The 21,440-nt window shown below is 41.6% G+C and overlaps 1 protein-coding gene across 1 annotated transcript in view; it reads left to right on the top strand.

Moving 5' to 3' along the window:
- LOC146684839 (sterile alpha motif domain-containing protein 10-like) overlaps positions 1–21,440 on the top strand; it is a 66,941-nt gene that overhangs the window by 19,962 nt on the left and 25,539 nt on the right. The window contains exon 2 of the mRNA XM_085443931.1: positions 10,123–10,307. Coding sequence (XP_085300057.1) covers positions 10,123–10,307 — 185 coding nt within the window. The remainder of the gene's footprint in view (positions 1–10,122; positions 10,308–21,440) is intronic.

Raw genomic sequence — 21,440 nt, 5'->3', positions numbered from 1 at the left:
TTAGCACGCCATCTGGCTTATAGCTCTTGGTTCCAGTGATAGGCTTAAACTGCTCTTTAAATGAAAAGATAATATTTTGACATTGAGATGAATGCTGCTATTGTTTTGCGATAACCTGTTAAATGACTAATTTCCTGCTGGCTTTATCGAGGACATGGTTGTAAGTTGAGGAGGAAATTGAGTTTTTCAGAGCTTTGATATTTTGCACCCAAGCATCCGTTAATCCACTCACTGAGGATGTTTTGCCACTCAGGGGAACAGCTGTAAACAAACACCGCATGTTTAAGAAGCCAATTTTGTTCTTAGCAGAGACGTTATGTCATTTCATTTCCATCATTATTTTGGATTATTTCCTGTGGCGTAACTTTTTCAGATGTTTCTCTCTGAAACATCTGAAAAAGTGAATTCTAAACATGGAATTAAATCAGCAAAGTGCACAATTCTGGATGGACAGTTCTGCATGTTTGAGTTATAATATTATAACATCTGCCTGGGGATACCACTGCCACTGTCACGAGTATTTGAAAATGTATACCACGCTTTGCTCGGTCTGAGCACCTCAAGTAAATTTTCATGCCTTGTCTAATTTCCCTTGATTAATTTCTAAGTCCTAATGAGGCTAATTTGATTACATTTGTCAAAGCTTTTCACACATTGTGAATGATAGCAGTTGAGTAGTTGTGAATAGGCAGATTGATCTGTGTTACCTCTGTAGTTCTTGTTAAATAATATTTTACAAACATGTACATAAACACTGATACTGGTTGCCATGTGACACTTGAGGCTTTAATGGAAAATCACTGATTCATTGTAATGATTACTCTATGGATTCATTATGTAAGTGGATGCCTACTGCAGACTGCCAAAGTGTCATACAGTAAACGGTACATATATGTAGGCCGTATAGGTGAAGTAGTACTAGATCTACAATGTCTTTACTTTCAGTATTTGAAACATTCACATGGTAATGTGATTTCAGTTGCTGGATAGTGTCCTCACATGCCAGCCAGGTCTCTGTCAGCCAGTTCTGACCAATCCACACTCACACAAGCTTGATGATGTATGAATGCTGTATACTATTAATATCACACCCTTTTGTTACTTGCCATCTGGCATTTGGTGCAAGGCGGTTAATGTACACTGAGTTTTTCACTGAAAATGGCTAATGACTCAGAGGATAATTTTCTGTAGTTAATTACTACAACCAACCCGCTTGCTACAGTCTTACTGTAGTTGCCTTTATGTTAGGATCTTTTCCATTTTATAATGTAAAGGGAACTACATATGGTCAAAGTTTGAAATAAAGAGGTCAGGCCAGGATTCAGACTGTTTCTTATTCTTGGGTTAAGTTTATTTTTCAACTCTTGGATTTGTATGATGTCAGAGTGGATATGCTGTGGGGCCACAGCATGATGATGAGCCACAGGTTTGCAGAAAGGTCAGTATCAGATAAATGAGGATTATTTTTAAAGTGTGAACGATCCAAAGCTACTGCACCACGGCGGAGTCAAGTGTAAAAATACGGGGCTTGAAATGAGACCCATACAACAAGCCCTCTTACCTCAACGACATAATACGTCATAATGTACTCTAGGGCTGCCACAAACGATTATTTTGATAGTCGACTAGTCACCGATTATTTTTGCGATTAGTCGACTAATCAGATCATCATCCATTGGACGTAAAACGTACAGCATATTGCACCAGCAGCATCTGCTCATATATAACTATCATTAGCTTACAGCTTTAAGTGTTTAAGGTATGTGCTAACTAAAAATAAAGACAAGATGATAGTTTATTAAATTTTAATGAATTTTACAGATTGTTTCGGTGAAGTTTAATAAACTCCTTGCTATCTAAAATATAACAGGACACCGGAGTAAATTCTCGAGCATCTCACACTTCTGATAATCAGTTGTCTGCTTGACGTTTATTCAGCTGTGTAAAAACTATAACTTTAATCTCAGCCAAACCGATTTACTCAGGAACAAATAAAATACAAAAAAAAGCCAAACAATAACATGTTTAAGTTATCTAAGTGACTTATGTATGTTTAACCTGAGTAGCGAAAGAAGGCGGTGGGTTTGAAAACGATTTGCCGGGAGTCCGGTGTTCTCACGGGCTCTAGTGAGCCTAGCTAGCTATCGAGCTAGTGGGTAACAGACGTCTCCGAAAACGTCGGCGCGCTTTTGAAAATATGTGGCATCTTGATAAACTGAGCAAATATTTGAGGTTTACACAGCTACGTTTATTTTGTGACCCAGAAAAGAATAATAAGAGTAATTTTAAAACTAACTAGCTGCCGCCGTTGTTGGAAATTGAGCTGGGCTGCGCTATGAATTCTGGGACACAGCTTCTTCTTCTTCAGGGTTTAACGGCAGCTGGCATCCATGCAGTGCTGCCCTCTTCTGTTTCAGTCCGTTATTACACTCTTAAATCCTACTACTCATTCCTGCGTCTTTTGTGATCTTACAAAGCTTCAAACGACGCGTCGACGATTTTGATAGTCGACGTAATCGTGACTAGTCGACTAATCGTGGCAGCCCTAATGTACTCTCAAAGCAATAATAAAGGTGTGTTTACAGAAACAACACATGAGTGTTTCCACATTTGAAGGTGGAGGCGGTGATGATGGCACAGCAAAGATTTTTAACCAGAAACAATTAAGAGACCTGAGTTTGCAACAATGTGAAAACAGTAAAAGAATTAAAGATTCAAAATAGGCAGTTTGATGATTTTAACTACATTTCTTTATACACAGAAAACAAATTCATACACATTTGTGTTGAGTGTTGAGCTAGTTTTGACGTTATGCAGCATCCTTGTTTTCAGGCTGCTGTTTTTTGCTCCTTTCATCACTTTGCAATGAAACACACGGGTACCAGAATAGTTATGCATTGCCAAAGTCAAGTTTTAAGTTTCATTTCAGGGTGTAGTTACTATAAAATTGTTTATAACAAAGCATCTTGTCTGTTCCCTGGTTTGCTCAGCCCTGGTCACAACTCAAATTCTATTATTCAAGCTCATCTCCTCCCCCTTGTCCTTCCTCATCCTCCCTCTGCCTCTGACATTCACTCTGGATTATTGATTGTCAGTGAGATCTAATCTGTCCTCCCATGTCATCATACAGGAGTTTGGCTGTGAAGGGGAGAAAACAATAGACATGCATGATCTCCACAAACTCATCTTCTTAGCAGTTCACACCTTCATTCTTCGCCCCCCCCTTCGTTTCCTGGTGCAATTAATTTTAATGCTCTTCTCTAAAGCTTCATTTTCCATCTATTCTCTTTCATTTGTAAATTGCCATTTCGCCTAGTTCCCTGACGTTCTATTTCTCCCTATACTCTGGGTTACTTTTCGTCATCCACTTAAGAGAGCATGACCGTGTCAGACCCTTATATCCTGTCTCCTCTTCCTAGTAGTCCTTCGTTTTCTTCCTCTTGTGTGAAACATGTAGGAAGTTCCTTTGAACAGGAGTGGATATGACAGCCAGTGACCTCGATTGGAGGAGTTAGGTGGTCTGTGTCTGTGCCTGTTTTATCTAAAGTGATCTGTAATTGTATGTTCTCTGAAACAGTGATGGATAATCAATAGTTCTGTCTGTCTCTGTGAGAGTGTGGTGGTGGCTAGAGTTAGAGAATAAAAGTCATTTTGTCCTTAATGCGGGACCATTACAGAGCTTTTTTTTTTCTCTCTCACACCACTGCTTGCAAAGAGGAGACCAAGGTTGGCCTGGCATTTCCTATAGCAGCTTTTGTTATTCTCTGTTAGGTGCTCTCAGGGTAGTGCAAGCTCTCACTGGCAAAATCATAACAGAAATGGCAACTCCAGCTGCGTTCTTGGCTGCACTGTGCACTGTAAGCCATAACTGCCCTGCAGTTTGAATCCAGAATCCAGCCTCATATATACAGCCTCTCTGCAGCTTGACTCAGATCCTCTGGCTTAAACAAATACAGACAGGGGATTGTACAGATGTGTGAATATATGAGTATGCATCCTGGCATTGTGAGGCCCATTAATGTATGTATGTGTGAGTATGCTGGCATTTACTAACACCCACAATCAGACACACAGATTAAGTTGGCATTTCTCTCGTCTGTGCCCTGATCAGAGTTGATGACGGGACTTGGAGCCTGTGTCGTGGATGTCCATTGTTTACTACCAATTCTCTGTTTGTGTGTTCCCCTGACACTGATCGCTTGTGAAAAGTAAACCTCAGCCCTAGCCTCTGTGACAATGTCTCGTGTCACAGCGGATAATAGACTGCAGTGCATCATGGGAAAAACCCTGGGGTCCTGGGTTTTATATTTATTTTTAAAGCTGCGACCAGATTCTTCTTCTCCCCCCCCCCTCCTGCTCGTTCAAATGAAGTAATTTCATGGCTCATTCCTGGGGTTAAAACTGGGTCTGGTGGAATGGATGAGATGTAAATAGCCCCATGCTTTACCTCTAACATGCTATAGGACCAGCAAATTGGGATCATCGGTAAACGTGTTGGCAGCATTGGTCTGCTGAATGCTGTATTTAGGAGTCCAAGTTTAATGTGTTATACAGGCATGAAATCACTGTGTGATAGAGTTTCACCCGCTTGAAGATTACAGAGAAATGAGGGTAACTGTGATTTTTTTTTCCTTTCCTCTTTTATATAAAACTTGGACTGCAAATAGAAATTTTATCTTAGAGTTGACTAAAAGGTGTTTGGTGGGGAGGTACTCGATGCCAATATCATGCTGCTCAAATACACCGTGGCACCGTCTCTGTGATGCCTGAAATAAGGTGGATAACCGGATCACTTGCCTCATCCTCCATGCATAAGGATGAAGCAAACACATATTCAGATGCATCCTAAAGTTGAAGCCAAGGTTATGCAGAAATCAAACTTCAACAAAAAGCCTACACAGCAAAAGAGTCCACATGGACTCATTTAGATGCTCTTTTTTAGAGTCAAATGAGCAATGTTCGGTGACGCCATGTTAATCTACTGAGGGATTTGGCTTGGAACGACCTTCCTGGGTGCTGTACCTAACAGCTTAATTACCTTTTCAAAAGGAAATACCTCTGAGAGTTAGCAGCCACTCTCACAGCAGATATGCTGCTCCGTCAAGAGGAGGTGATATGAGGTTACACTTCACTGGGCTGAGTCATATTGACCTACCTGTCCTCTACACACACACATACACAACAGACGCACACACCTGTCCGACACTTTGCCCTTGATTTTGGCACCTTCACTATACACATACCTTTTTTCTCAGTATGTGAAGCTGGAGGTACAGACTTAAATTACACTCCATCACTGTATATCTTCTTTTTCAGCTACCCACAAGACACATATCTTGCTTTTGTCTTTCCATTCTGCCTCCCACCATCCACCCTCCATCATTAGTTGTCTTCTCAACACTCCCTCGGCTGGAAGTGAAAAAAAGTCACCAGCAAGGGCAGCGAGAGATAATGCAACACCAGATAGTGACAAATAGGACAGTGGAGATAGTGCGGTTGTCGAGTCAGATCAAATTCAAGCTGAGACAGACAAGTAAAGGTGACTGATAACACCTTTTTTTTAATGGTAAGGGTGGTAATCACCCCAGATCATAAAGATCTGAAGGGCTTTAACACAGATAGATGATAGTGCACGTGCATGGTCTTAAAGCTTTGCGTCCCTAAAAGCAAGCAGTAGAGGGATATGGTGCAATGTCATTTCAAAAGCGATGTCAGTTGAAAGGTATGGATATTTAATCATCTTTGCCTCATCTTAAATTCTCTGCAGTATCCTGTCCCAGGAGGGAGAGCCTACAAAGTCCATTAAACCACAGAATGAGCAGTTTGTCTTCATTTGTACGTAACGGAAGTGGTGAGGCCTGGCAATGTGGCAAAGGTGGGATTTCAGTGGCAGAGGGAAGTCACGATCCTGTTAAAAGTGATGTCTGCTACATCTTATACCTTGAAAGCTTGCTCTTTAACAGCTTGTAAAATTAAGTTGTTCTGTGGTCTATTAATGTGTCTCCCTGCCTTCTTCTGGAGCTCTTTCACCTTTATAAAGTTTGATCGGTTTGCATGAATCTGATGCTAATTTGCAGCTTGGCTCTCCCGCCTCACTTTGTTTTCTGTCTTGCTCTTGCTTGTGCACTTTCTCTTGCCTCTTTTTGTGAGATTGGCAGGTCTTTAGGGTTGTGAGGCACTTAGCTTCCCATGTTTCTTCCTCCTGTCTCCTCCCCCTGACTGGCAGTAATTACATCAGGTTTGGGCCTGGTTTTTCCTGACAACCCCAAAGAGCTGACAACCAGAAAGCTGAAAGAGAGTGAGTGAGAAAAAGAAAGATGGGAAACAAGGAAGATACTGCTTAAGAAGACACAAAAGTGGCAGCATACAGAAATGGGGAAAGCAGGAGTGAAGTGCAAGACAAGAGTGCAGAGGGAGAAAACCGTACACGAAGGGAGAGAAGCAGAAAAGGCTACACATCAGTGATTCCTGACAGGTCTTTCTTCTTCTTTTTCATCTCTACCCCCTTTTGTTAGTCTTCCCATCATGGCTGTGTGAATTCTGTATTCACCACTGCTCACTTCGACCGACGTGTAGGATGAAAAAAAAGTGTCCCCTCCCGACTCGGAGCTGCAACCAGCTGTTTCCCACCATTTTCAGCTGTCATACAGCAGGTCTCAGCAGGCCTTTATTTAATTCTAATATGGAAATGGAAAGATTATAATCCTTTGTTAGTTAATGAACTTTCTTTCTTTCTTTCTTTCTTTCAAGATGACCAAGTGTCAAAAGTCCCTTAAAGACAGAAAAAAAATGTAGAAAATTGGTAGACTGATAGATGAACACATCAGAAAGATCAGATTCAGCCCAGTTCAGTTTCTCCCTTCTCTCTTTGGACAAATGAGGAAAAGAATTTAAGAAATCATTCACAGAAGATGGCATTTTTGTTGTTGTTCCCTCAAAGCATGTGCTTTTGTTCTTCTTTTGTAAAGAGACTTTCAGATCAATAAGTAATGAATACAACATTTATTATTCCACATTTCACTTTTACTTCTATCATCAGCAAGTCTGTCTCCATCTCACTAACGGTTTTCACATAGTCAGATAAAACTTGTGGTTTGAAGTAGAAGTGTTTGTCCACCACTACTGTCTCCAGTTGAATAGCCATCACCAGTTGTGTCTGTATCTGGAAGTCCCACAAGACCCTAGCTTGGTCATTCTTAACAACCCTATGGGTGTGTGCCATTTTGACCTTTTGTGGACTTGCAGGCCATACTCAGCACAGATGTTCCTGTATACTATGTCAGTCGCTTGATTGTGTTCCATGTATCAGAATCAGAATCAGAATCAGAATACTTTATTGATCCCTGGGGGAAATTATTTTTTGTTACAGTGCTCCATTTTAAACCAACATTAAGACAAGACAGACAATACACTAACTAAGAATAGTACAATATATACATATATATACATACATACATACATAAGTCACTTATAAATAAATATTTGGAAAAGAAACATGTGTAGTTGTAGCAGCAAACAGTGTGTTAAGTATGCCCTGCCTCCTAGCATCTTGCACCTTGCTGTTATGTGCTGGATTGTCTCAGGGACATTTTTATACAGCCTGCACCTGGGGTTGTGTTTGGTGCCTCTATCGAGCTTGTGCTTAGAGCTCATACTTGTGCTGCAGCCACTTCTTCTATCTGCCGGTGGTATGTACAGTGCAGGGACCTGTCTTTCCATAATGGGTCCTGATGTTGCTCCTATTCTTTCTCATGGTATGTACTAAGCATGTGATCACTTGTGGCCATCTTTCTAATGTAGTCATGGATGTTCGTTGTCTCATCCTGGATAGTGGATCTGACACACGCTAGTCCTCGGCCTCCATCCTTCCACTTAGTTTATAGTTACAGATTGCTGCATTTGTGGTGAAACTCTTGATGTAGGTGGCTTCTATCACCTCCTTTGGCCAGCTGATTATCCCAGCAGGGTATCTGGTGAGTGGTAGGATGTAGGTATTGATTGCCCAGATCTTGTCCTTCCCATTCAGCTGATTCTTCAGGACTTGCCTTATTCCCTGCAGGTATTTGGTGGTTGCAGCAAAGATGTGGTCTCTTTTCAAGTGCTTCACATTTGTCTGTGGGATTCTCAGGTACTTGTATCTGTCCTTGATGTCTGCAGTGTTGCCTTTTGGTAGTGCATTCCCCTCAGTTCAGACTACTTTCCCTCTCTTAGTTACGATCCAGCTACACTTCTCCAGTCTAAATGGCATTTTGATGTCGTTGATCCTAGTCCTAGAATTTATATCGTTTTTAACTTATAACATACATGATGTTATCCATGTAGAGGAGGTGGTTAATGTTTACTCCATTCTGTATTCGGTACCTGTAGCCAGTCTGGCTGATGATCTGGCTAAGGGTGTTTTTTAGGCCGTTTGCCAAACAGCAGTCGTGACAGAGCATCCTGGTATATCCCACATTTGATGGTGACTTGTTCAAAAGACCATGTTGATCTTGTATAGTTATAGACATTTTAGGATCCATGTGAGCCATTGAGTCATTGGCTTTCTTCTAGTCTATCCAGGCATCAAATTCTGACTCCACCACCCAAATGTTGCAGCAGAAATCGAGAGTCACCTGACCAGACAAAATTATTCCATTGTTATTCAATTTTGGTGAGCGTGTGTGAATTATAGCCTTTCCTTTTCTTAGCTGACAGGAATGGACACATACCTGTAGACTATCTGCTTCAAAGTTTGACATATGCATTCTCTGATGCTCTTCTGGATACCCTGGTAGTAACAAGTGGTTATTTGAGTTACTGTTGCCTAGCTATCAGCTCAGTCTGACCATTCTCCCCTGACCTCTGGCATCAACAAGGCATTTTCACTCAGAGAACTGCAGCTCACTGGATATCTTCTCTTTTTATGACCAGTCATTGGAAACTCTAGAGATGGTAAAGATGGGGGGGAAATCCCAGTAGCTCAGCAGTTTGTTAAATGCTCAGACCAGACATCTGTTACAAACAGTTATGTCACGTTAAAAGTCCCTTAAATCACCTTTTCTTCCCCATTCTGACACTGCCTAAATGCACCGAGCTGCAACCATGTTAGTGTCTGATTTGATGTTTGCATTCATGAGAACTTGAATAAGTGTACCACAAAATGGAAATTAAACAAATCTTACTCGACTGGCAAAGAGCTTGCAGTCAAAACGTAAATATTATTTCATTTTTGTTTGAACCAAAATAATCAAGAATGAGTGTATAAATGATTTACAGAATATTAGTGGTTGCATGTAAACAAGGTTTCTCATTTACCACTAATAAGCAGGTTTCTTATCAATCACTTTTTTTTTTAATTACCGCAAAATGACTATGTTAACCAGTTATCTGTCATCAGTTCTCTTTCTGTTTACACACCCTCTTGACCTTTTTACCCCTCTACTGCCTCCTGCCGCCTAGCCTCTTATTATTTGCATTACATCACATTAAATCAATGCTTAGGTAAACTGAGCAATGACTGCATGTCTACGCTTTGAAATAAATCCATGGCTACAGATGACTAACCGCAGTAAAATAGCTCATTCAACTTGATGTGAACTGTAGAAGATGCCCTTTGGCCTTCACAGAACTATACTCTGACCCCGCACTGACAACTTGTCTGCTTCAGTGTCTCATAGCAAGCATTTAGTCTTGACAGGGAACGGGGGTAAAGATAGAAAAAGAAAAAAAATAAAATATTCATGAAGTAGGATTTAAATAATCAAGGACTAATCTGAAAGAGAGACACAGTTCCAGAAATCATGCGGTGCCTCTGTGAATATGCACTCAGCATAATTGGAGATCACACTGTAGTTGCACTGCTGCCCACCACCATCACCAAAACAGCCATCTGTTTGTAGCTGTTATAGAATCAGAACACACAGCATGTAATCTGGGGTGAATGCTTCCTGTTAAGCTCCTAGAGGATTATCAATCATTTATTTTTGTTAGGTTTGGATGTTCTTGTTTCTTAGTCCATGGACCTTATGAAAACCCCTTTCGTAAAGAAAATACAAAGTGAGTGCTTATCAGTAGCTATTATTTCTCCTCTGCTTGTTTCCTTCTGTTTCATTTGCTGGTTCTTCTTCTTTGCTCTCTTGTCAGCGGCGTCCAGCTTCAGTTTTTGCCGTGCCTCCCTGGAGCACACGGTGTCTGCTGAGGAGCTGAGTTACCAGCTGCCGCGTCACGCCGGAGGCAGCAACCTGACCTGGCACGACGGCCGTGGCCAGAAGACAGCACACACACGCACCGTCAAACTACTGCAGCAGCCCGGCACAGAGGGCATCCAGGTATGAAGATGTCCACACACACAAACCAAAGGCAATGCGGAGGAGTGTTTTCAGTGCATGTGAATAACTCTGAAGGGTTTTTGCTTATATTTTTATTTTTATTTTTCAGAATTAAAAAGGCCAGTGGGCAATTTAGCATCTTAGAAAAACAAATTTAAGATCCCTCCCCCTCTATGTCAACACACTTTGCAGTACCCTTGGGGTCAGCGCAGTCAGTCAGTTACAGTTTACTCTTGTCAGTTCATTTTAATGACATTTTTATACAGAAATTTAAAGTTTCTCTTTCTTTGGATATAAAATAGCAATTCCTCAGTCACACATGCCTTGAGACAGGTTAGCGACCGGCAGTCACTGTTCACAAAGAAATGCCCAAGTGGTTGCTGTAGGTAACTGGTTGACACTTGTGATTGTTTGCAAAAAGAGTGCTGTACCGAAAACCTTCTTGCGATTGATTTGCTCACAGTTGTATATAGTTTGAATGAAATACTGCAAATACTCCCCATTTTACTGTGAGCGACTGAAGCACGAGAAAGTGCGACACTCTCTGGAAATAGGGAATGTTTGCTTTCAAAGCAAAAGTTGTACCCTACCACTGCAACCAACACATTTCAAGTGAAACCTTTATTTCCAGACTGCATCAGAGTTTTCAGTCATTCATCAGTGCTTGATGAGTAGTTTGCTGGTATTTGCAGCCAAGTTTATGTCTGCCATGCAAGCTACAGGCGACCCTAGCAACCTGCTAGCAATCAAAGCAATTGCAAGGATGTTTTGATGTAGCACCAAATACCCCTGTGCACTCAATTTTGCGACGGCTAACCACTCGTAACCACTCGCCAATCTGTCACAGAATACACTTGCATGCAGGTCTCTGAAAGGCTTGCATGAAGAGGGATTTGACAATCAAATTCACAGCAACTGCCACCAACCACTCGAACCACTGGTCATGAGGAAAAATGTGTATTCTCCAACCAGTGGTTGCTACATGATCGCTAACCAGCCTCTAGACCTGTGTGATTGAAGCATTTAAACATAAAGCATTCTTACTACTTACTATGCCAACTGTGGTCCATTTTTGCTGTAAATAATGTTACATGTCACTTGCATGGTGTTATATTACATTACATTATAATGAAATGCTTTAGTAAAATTATTTGGAAAAAATACTTTTTCTTTGAGTATAATTTTGTTGTAACTTGGAAGTAAATAATATGTCACAAAAATGTATGTAATTTCAAAACAGTGTCTAAGCTCATGCAGAAGAGTGTGGTGCAGCGAACCTATCCACACAACGTATCATACAGCAAGATAAAGGAATGTGCACAAGCAACGGGAGCTTCACCTAAAGCGATCTAGTCTAGTGGGAAAGAGGAAGACTAATTGTTTAATTTACGTAATGTTGGCTCGCCTCATCTTAGACTGTGGTGGATACCATCAGAGAAAAACTTATATAATTCAAGAGTGGCGTGAGAACTGCCTTCTGATGTAACTATTCTTGTACAGTCCAAGCAAGCACATACTGCACAGGAAATAAACTCCCAGGAGCATGCAATTTATAGTGACCTAAATGTCTCAGATCATGTTTTTTTTTTTCAGGCCCCCCTTTTTTTTATGCTCAGCAAAGCTTTAGCGGAACTGACTGGTATAAAAACTACATATTGAAGTTGTTTCACTGCTGATTGATGGATGCAGAATGTGTGTCTGGCGGCTCTTAGCAGTATCATTTAAGCACAGCAACCGGAGCATCGTTTTCTTTCACACATCACTTTGTGCAAAATGAAATCCCATCTGTCCAGCACCAGAGACAGTCTAAACAAAGAGAGAGAAAAAAAATCTATTTTAAGGCTTTCTGTCTGTGTTTACCCAAAACCAGCACATGACACAACAGCTCCTGTCCTTTCTCCTACTCCTCAAATGAAAGAGACCAGATAGGCTAGCGGAGGACATTTGCTCTGTCTCACCACTGGTTTGAAGAAAATTTGCAACCTTGAGGCCTTAAGATGTACATGTGCACGACAAAATGTGTTCAATAATTCATAAAACAGTGCCCACTCAGCTATAACGGCTATAAAAGGCCTAATGAAAGACGAGTGGGAAGCTGTTTCCATGTGATTACACAGACACCGGATAATTAAACCTCCTCTATACCATGAGAAGCAAGGCTTATCATTTCCTTGTGGCAACAAGCCTCTTAATGCATTATTCAACAAATGGGAGAGCCGTCCAGCTCTGTCTGATACGTGTGCGTGTGAGAATGAGTGCCTGCGCATTCAGAAAGTGTTTCAGAGTCCATTCGTACATCTATACATTTAAGCACTGGTGTATATTGGTGCGTTTTTACTGTCGATTGTTTTCTATGTATCCAGTTCTCTCAGGATGATTAGATTATGCTCCATTACACTGGTTGTGCACACATCAGCTGTAATGAGGAAGCCAGTTAAGTGAAACACAGCTTGTCTTCTGTATAAGGTGGGACCTGGGGAATTTCTTGATCTGTTTAACAAAGCTTATATAACACATTGTGCACTGCTATCCAAACACTCAGTCAGTGGAGACAGAAAATAGTGACAGCAGAGTGGGAGGACAGAAATCTTTGATATTTATTGGTGTTCATGCATGCACAAAAGGGGCCATTATTACAAAAGATGCCCTCAGCATTAAAATATTTTCAATGCAAAAACTATATCAAAAATGTAATTTTTAAAAACATTTTTTTACCACGGTGCACTATATTCCAGTTTTTTTTTATTTTATTAAAATGAAAGCAAAGGAAAGACACCAAGAAATGATTATTAAAAAGGTTGCAACGGGTAGACAATTGCACTGAAAACAGCTCAATTTATATTGTAAACAAGTTAGATATTGTCTGCACACAGTAGCAGCTGGCTCAACAGGAGTCAGCAAAAGCATATGTTGAAACAGAGGTTATATACTCCTTTGCCTTATTAAGTTTAGGCTTACAGAGATCTGTCTTCTGACTAGATTTTCCAAATAATTAGTTATTGCGTAGTTGACGTACCTTCTGTGCCATCCCTGAATTGGCTGTTTAGATAGACAGATGGGGTGAAGGGAGGGGTTTGTGGGTGGCTCATTTTGCCGTCTGACTCACAGCTTGTGGGTGAACCTTTAGATGAGACTGGGGAATAGGTGGAATAAAATGAATGCAATCTAGGAAGGTATAGAAGCCACTGTGTCTCCTTTCTCTAAAGCAGGACCAAGTGAGTTACTGGAAATGAGGCTTTTATTCACGCTATGCTAGGTGGGCAAATAAAAAAACCCCACTTAGTGAAAATTTTTTACCACTATCCTTATTGAAGACAGTTTCTGACCTGAGCTGATACAAAAGAGTATATTCCCTATTCTCACATATTTAATAGTGTTCACTTTTGCGCCAATAGCACCAATGTATGTTGTTTCATATGTTTCTGTATTATGTACTCACTTCTATCATGTATGAACATGTATGAGATTGCTTAGATTATCGTGGTCTGCTGTAATAAATTAAGGCACACACAAACTACTTGTACAATGTGCATCATAGGCTCCTTTCAAAGTGCTAGGTTTTTAGACAGGATAATGGCATGGTTCTACAGATTCCACAGTTGGTCTGTCAGTCAGTTCACAGCTTGATCCAGATTAATTTCATGAAACTTTTTTCAGACATTCATGGTCTAAGGGTATGAATCCTGATGAGGTTTGTGAAATATCGAAATTCTGGCGAACCACATCTGTACTTTCTTTTCAATGGTAATTAGTTCATGTCAGTGTAGTAACATAGTAAGCCAGGATGAAAGACATGGCAATCAATTTGCCACCCTATCACCAGCATGTTAGTATTTTCATTGAGAGTTTCATCCATCTATTGAGTCCACTAAAGCTCATCTCTTCCTATATGGAAACACTGTGGCATTCCCAAGCCAACAAAGAAACATGTTATGGGCGTGCCAGAGGATCTCCTCCCAGTTGGACATGATTAAAACAAGCTCACCTGGGAGGTGGGCAGAAAGCATTTTGGACAGATGCCCGAACCTAAATTGGCTTCCTTCAGTGTGAAGGAGAATCATCTCTGCTCTGTGCACCTTCTGATCACCTGCTCTACCGGCAAAGGATACGTTAGACACTCTTAAGTGGAACCTAGTCTCTGCTGCTTGTAATTGCAGTCTTATACTTTCGGTCACTAGCCACAGCATGTGGCTATGGATGAGGGCAGGGATGTAGCTCAGCCAGTAAACCAGACCACATTGTGAGTTTCCCAATGTAAAGCATAACTTTGGAGCCCGTCGGGTGCACTGGCGTAGTGCTGATGGTGAAGGCTAGTGGTTCACACCGAAACACACAGAGATAAGTACGAGTGGCTTTGCATCGAGGCAGAAATACTGTAGACTGCATTGTCCTTGTCCTGCCACTCGGTGATGTGTTGCCCTGCCTAAGACACATGTTTGACTCATGCTAAATAGAAAGCTTTGTGAAAATCCCATCTGGCTCTTTGTCCACCCACTGAGAGACTGTTCATATTTGCATGAGTGCAAGCCATTTACGCACTCAGTGTCCTGAGGACAACCAAAGGCAGTTTCACAAAGCTGACAGAGGTTGACAGTTCGCACACTCACACAAAGTTACTTGCACAGGAACAATCAAGTAGACACTCACAAAAGCTTCTGAAACATTTTCAGAATCACAGTGACACACTCAAACACACAAATGCAAAGGGCTAGATATAGCAGTGGGAGACACAGGGGTGCTAAATGATGCAACAGAAACTGCTCTGGAAAAGGGATGGGGTTCACTGTTACTAGAAGAATGAAAGATAAGAAGTGTGAAGAGACATGAAGGAATCAGGGAAAGGATCTGTCAGGGTCTTTCGGATTGGAAAGAGAGGATAAATATGCAATTATATGATGACATTACAGCAACTTTTAGATATGTACAGTAAATGGAAGAGAAACAGAGCTGTTCGGTCAGAGGGGAGAGCATACAGGACACGGGTTGAGTGTTTGCTGTCCTGTGATGAGATAAAGATACGGTAGGAAATGCTGCAGAGCAGAGAGGGGCAGCAGGTGATATATTTATAGTATGCATGTCATGTACAGATTATACAGTACATGACATGCATCCTATAAAACATCGATTCACTCATTCACTTACACCCACCTCCAGAGTTTTACTGCTAATTGGCGTAACGTCATTGATCAATCTCAGGCAGGGTCTGGCTGCGCAGAGACACAGGCAGTGATCGGAAGAGAGGCGTTATCGGTCACAAAGAGTGATTTTTAAGGATTCCCCACGCTCCCTTGACTTTAAGCTAATCCCCCGATTCGGCTTCACAGAGAGGCAGGGCATGCACGTACGTGCACAGATACTTGCAAGTCCACGCGCACCAAAACCCAGGCACTAATATGGACAAAAAGTAGCTCAGTGCACAGAAGTCAAAGCAGAAAAAAGATAGAAGGGAGTGAACATGTGAGAAGGAGGGGGAAGGGAGGGTGGATAAAATTTGTGAGAAGCTAGTAGAAGTGGGGAGATCAGAGACATGATAGAACAAAGTACGCTGGGAGGACAAATGCTGTGCGAGGATACAAACAGAAGGATCAATAGAGAAGTGGAGAGAGAAAGTCAGAGTATGGGGGTGGGTAAGAAAAAATTATGCAAAAAATGATGAACAGATAGAGACAGAACTTGTGTTGCTGAATAAATTAATGCACCTAATAGCATACTCAGTTATTAGAATTTATTATGTGCCCTTGTGGCAGTTTCTGAAAGATGAAGTCATAAAAATAAATTATAGATTAAAAGAACAGTAGTACATTTTAGGCTACTAACACAGTTACATTAAAAGGCTGATACAACTTGAAAAAAAAGGTGAACATATCCCATATTTGAATGAACAACATTTCTTTGAAACAATGGCTGTTTGTTAAAAGCAATGTTCTGAAACAAGTGATGCATTAAATTTACACTTTGTTTCATAATTCAAGCAAATCTTAAAGAACAGATTAGTTATATGGAAGAAACTGAGGACACTCTTATATTTGTTATACTTTCAAATTCATAAAATTTAAATCAGATTCCAGGTGCCAATGATTAGAGATTCTTTGGGGAGTCATCATATCAAGATGTAAACAGAATTCCTATGAGTCCGGTAAGGAATATTCAAATTATTCAGTAGTTATTTGAGATTAACATACAAGACTTCAAACAACTATCCAAGATTGGTCACCCTGGAAACTTTGTCCCGAGAGCAAAACTTGTCCAATTTTCTTAGCAAGATCTGAGCCTGATTAGCGCTGTTTCCTCACAGGAAGAAGGTTCTGGTGTTAATCTACCAGCAGGCTTGGCTCCTCCCCTACACTGAGTCTGTGCAGAGTCTGCATGCTTTCCCTGTGCATTCTCTCCGGGTATCCCAGCCTCCTCCCACAGTCCAAACATATGCTTGTTAGACTAATTGGTGATTTTAAATTGGCCGTAGGTGTGAATGCTTTTCTGTCTCCCCGTGTTCGCCCTGTCCAACTTGCACCCCCTGCATGACAGCCAGGATAAGCTCCAGTCCCACTGCAATCCTGATTTGGATAAGTGGAGGAAAAGGTATAAATCTGCCACTAGACATAGCTTTTGTTGTCAAAGTACAGGTGTCTAACAAAGAGACAGCACAAATTTAATCTGCATGGACACTGTGTCAGGAAAAAGCTTGTGTGTTAAAAAAAACATTAGAGCAACACTACAGTTTAACAATAAACATGTTCACCAAAGACTTGCTCAAACAGAAGCAATGGAGGGTTATGTAAGGATTTAGTGAAAAAAGGGCAAAGTCTAAATCTCAATGATATGTTATAGAGGGATTTTAAATGCACAGTACATGCAAGATATCTGAAGTAGTTTTGCATGAAAGAATGGTCGGAAGTTTAAATAAATGTCATGGACAAGTAGCCGTCTGTGCAGTTCTTAGTTTTTCCTCAGAGGGAAACCACATGTATTAATATCTTTTTTAATGGATGAGGTGTATCAAAAATCCATTTTTTCTGGGTGCTGTAAAAAAGAGAACCAAATGTGTCCAAAAAAGTCCAGAGACAACTGTTTTACTTTTTCACATCTATGGTCTGTAGCTACACATCTGTTTGCTGCGTTTACCACACTTAGGGATTTAAATACTCTTCTTGCTAACTGCAGTGTATGATTGCATTTACAGTATACTATTTTCCGCCTTTCTGTCTCTTTCTTCCTCCTCTCCATCCTGAATTTCTCCTTACACTTGCGCTCTATATACAGTCTCCACTTTGCATATGCCTCCTCGCCAACTCCAGCTCCCTCCCCCCCCCCCCCCCCCCCCCCCCCTCTTCTGTATGTAACAAATGAGGGACCTCCTCCAGCTGGACAGAAGTAGGTCTCGGGAGGAGGAGGGAGGTCGTAAAAGGGGGGAACGGCGACGAGAGAGAACTGGCCAGAGGAGATACAGTCTGGATGGCCAACAAACAGAGCGAGAAGAGCAAGGGAGGAAAAGGAGAGCAAGCAGGGATGATGGGAGCGATCATTCCATTTCCCTTCTGTCTGGCTCCTTGATAATGAAGGCCATTACTCATAAGCATTTCACTCTCCTGGCTCACTGTCTTCTCTTTCTTTTCATCATTTTATTTTCCTCTTTGTTCACCCTCTCCATCTGCCTTTGCATCTATGCCTTTCGCTGTCAGTTTCAGTACTTATAATGAACAGTTAAATAAATGTCAACAAATGTGAGTCATAAAATATTCAATAACTAATTATTACAGCCGAGGCATTTATAAGCAAATAGAGACCTGTATCCGTTTCCCAGATTTGTTATTGTGCAAAACGATCCTTCATTGCATCTTAAGGGCTTATGATTTCATCTCTAATATGCCAGCACTCCTGTGGCTTAGCTAATCATTATTACAGATGGTGGGGTCATCCTTTCTGGGAACGTGGATATTCTAGTTATTAAAATGTATATTATCATATTTAATAAATATGAACTCATCAAGATTTTTGCTGTTGAAATGAAAATGGGGTAATAAGCTGTTAGAATCAGAAACCACAGTGCTATTTGTATTACCTTCACCCATTTTAGCATCTCTTTATTCATGTAGTACTCTTTATGTAGGCTACGTTAAAGCCCTGTTAGTAAAGAACAGTGCTGCATTTTGAAATTTGATCCAGAATTCATGTGGCTGTGGCATCTGTAGTCCAAGAGTTAAGTAAGTTGTCTATTAATAAGAAGGGTGGTGGTTCCATTCTCCTCCTGTCCCAAAGCATCCTCAAGAAAGACACTGAAACTAGAGTGTGAGTGTTTGAATGATAGGTTAAAAGAGCTCACCATAGAAAAAAGGCACTTGTGTGAATGGGTGAACGAGTCTTCTTGTACTAAGAAAGCACTTTGAGTGTTGCATAAAGACTGGAATAAGGGAAATAATGGAAATTTCAACCAGTCTACAGTTATATTACTTTAATGTCACTAATAAACGTGTAAAATGGTACATATCTTTGGTCTTTACTGAGTTTATTTGTTATGCTGTGTCTTTACAATGCACAACATCTAAGAAAAAAGGGGAATAGGAGTTAACAATTTTTTGAACTTGTAACAAGTGGCTTTTGAACTTCCCTCAAAAATCAAACCCCTCGCTTGTTGTGAAGACTATTAGCCCTCCAGGTCACGTGATTATGATTATGTCCTTTTTTCATCCTGAGAGAGCAAATCGTAGACCGCTGACTTAATCTTGGCAAAAAATCTATTGGTCTTGTTAAATTCACAGAAGTGATTGATAGTCCAAGCGTTCACATCCCCCAGCGACTTCGGTATTTACTCAACTATGTCAACACGAGAATAGTAAAAAATGATAGACTAATTCTGCAGGGATTTCAGCTGCAGCTTTTACTCTCTTTTGGCCACACTCAATCATCTACAAGAGTGGCCATTTCTACATGTCTCCTAACTTTATCTCAATTAATGATTGGGTCAGAGTTGTAAATTTAGGTTATTAAAATGGCTTTGGCGCTCCACTGAGTCAGAGTTGAAGTATGTGTGTGATTAGGAAACCACCAAACACATTGGAGCGGAGAAATTGAGTTGTTTTCAATTAAGGCCTACAAAGCAGAACGCACTTCGCTAGTGGACCAGCCAGAAGTTGATAGGCCTCGTTGGTGTTTAAATTGATTGAAGGAAATCTCATTACAGCGGCTGGCAAAGATGTAAATTTAGTTAGTTGTGAACAAACTCATGTCTGTCACCTTTTTTGTGCGTGAAGGCATTCTGTGAGTTGCTCTTCGTATCATTAATAAGAAAGGGGTGGGGAAAACATTAGATATGAAGCTACAAGAGCAAGCGAGTGTAAGTTGCATTTGTGCATGTGACATTTCAGCATACATAATCCCATTTAATACGGTCAGTTATGGAGTGGAACATTTGGCAGCACTTCTGTGTTTTTCTGTTGAAAATCAGCCAGAGCTTTTGTCATAGAGTTGGCTCAGACAGAGCATGAATAAATGGATTAGATATGAGAGTAAGTCAGACAACAGAGAGAGAGTTGATGGGACGAGGAAACGGTTGGGGTTTTTTTGCTTGTGAGAACTGGCTGTGGCTTTATTAATGTTCCTATTAATTCCCCCGCACATGGCATTGACCTATGGGGGGAAAAAAAAAAAATATATATATATATATATATATATATATATATATATATATATATATGCTGGGTGTTTTTATAAAAAAAAAAAAAACACCCAGCACGCCCCTGCGGGCGGTTTATCCTTCAAGCTCGGGTCCTCTACCAGAGGCCTGGGAGCTTGAGGGTCCTGCGCAGTTTCTTAGCTGTTCCCAGGACTGCGCTCTTCTGGACAGAGATCTCCGATGTTATTCCCGGGATCTGCTGGAGCCACTCGCCTAGCTTGGGAGTCACCGCACCTAGTGCTCCGATTACCACGGGGACCACCGTTACCTTCACCCTCCACATCCTCTCGAGCTCTTCTCTGAGCCCTTGGTATTTCTCCAGCTTCTCGTGTTCCTTCTTCCTGATATTGCTGTCATTCGGAACCGCTACATCGATCACTACGGCCGTCTTCTTCTGTTTGTCTACCACCACTATGTCCGGTTGGTTAGCCACCACCATTTTGTCCGTCTGTATCTGGAAGTCCCACAGGATCTTAGCTCGGTCATTCTCCACCACCCTTGGGGGCATCTCCCATTTTGACCTCGGGACTTCCAGGTTATACTCGGCACAGATGTTCCTGTACACTATGCCGGCCACTTGGTTATGGCGTTCCATGTATGCCTTGCCTGCTAGCATCTTGCACCCTGCTGTTATGTGCTGGATTGTCTCTGGGGCATCTTTACACAGCCTGCACCTGGGGTCTTGCCTGGTGTGATAGACCCCAGCCTCTATGGATCTTGTGCTCAGAGCTTGTTCTTGTGCTGCCATGATTAGTGCCTCTGTGCTGTCTTTCAGTCCAGCTTTGTCCAGCCACTGGTAGGATTTCTGGATATCAGCCACCTCCTCTATCTGCCGGTGGTACATACCGTGCAGGGGCCTGTCCTTCCATGATGGTTCCTCGTCTCCCTCCTCTTTCTTGGGTTTCTGCTGCCTGAGGTATTCACTGAGCACTCGGTCAGTTGGGGCCATCCTCCCAATGTATTCTTGGATGTTCGTTGTCTCATCCTGGACTGTGGTGCTGACACTCACCAGTCCCCGGCCCCCTTCCTTCCACTTAGCGTACAGCCTCAGGGTGCTGGACTTGGGGTGAAACCCTCCATGCATGGTAAGGAGCTTTCTTGTCTTTATGTCAGTGGCTTCTATCTCCTCCTTTGGCCAGCCTATTACCCCAGCAGGGTACCTGATCACGGGCAGGGCGTACGTGTTGATGGCCCGGATCTTGTTCTTACCATTCAGCTGACTCCTCAGGACTTGCCTGACCCTCTGCAGGTACTTGGTGGTTGCAGCTTTTCTAGCGGCCTCTTCATGGTTCCCATTTGCCTGCGGGATCCCCAGGTACTTGTAACTGTCCTCTATGTCTGCAATGTTGCCTTCTGGTAGTTCAATCCACTCAGTTCTGACTACCTTCCCTCTCTTTGTTACCATCCGACTACACTTCTCCAGTCCGAACGACATTCCAATGTCATTGCTGTATAGCCTGGTA

The sequence above is a fragment of the Copadichromis virginalis genome, linkage group LG20 (assembly GCF_057382275.1).
Source record: "Copadichromis virginalis isolate Kocher_CV1m ecotype Utaka linkage group LG20, C_Virginalis_male_GT1.1, whole genome shotgun sequence".
Lineage (NCBI taxonomy): Eukaryota > Metazoa > Chordata > Actinopteri > Cichliformes > Cichlidae > Copadichromis > Copadichromis virginalis.
This window is presented reverse-complemented; position numbering and strand designations above follow the sequence as displayed.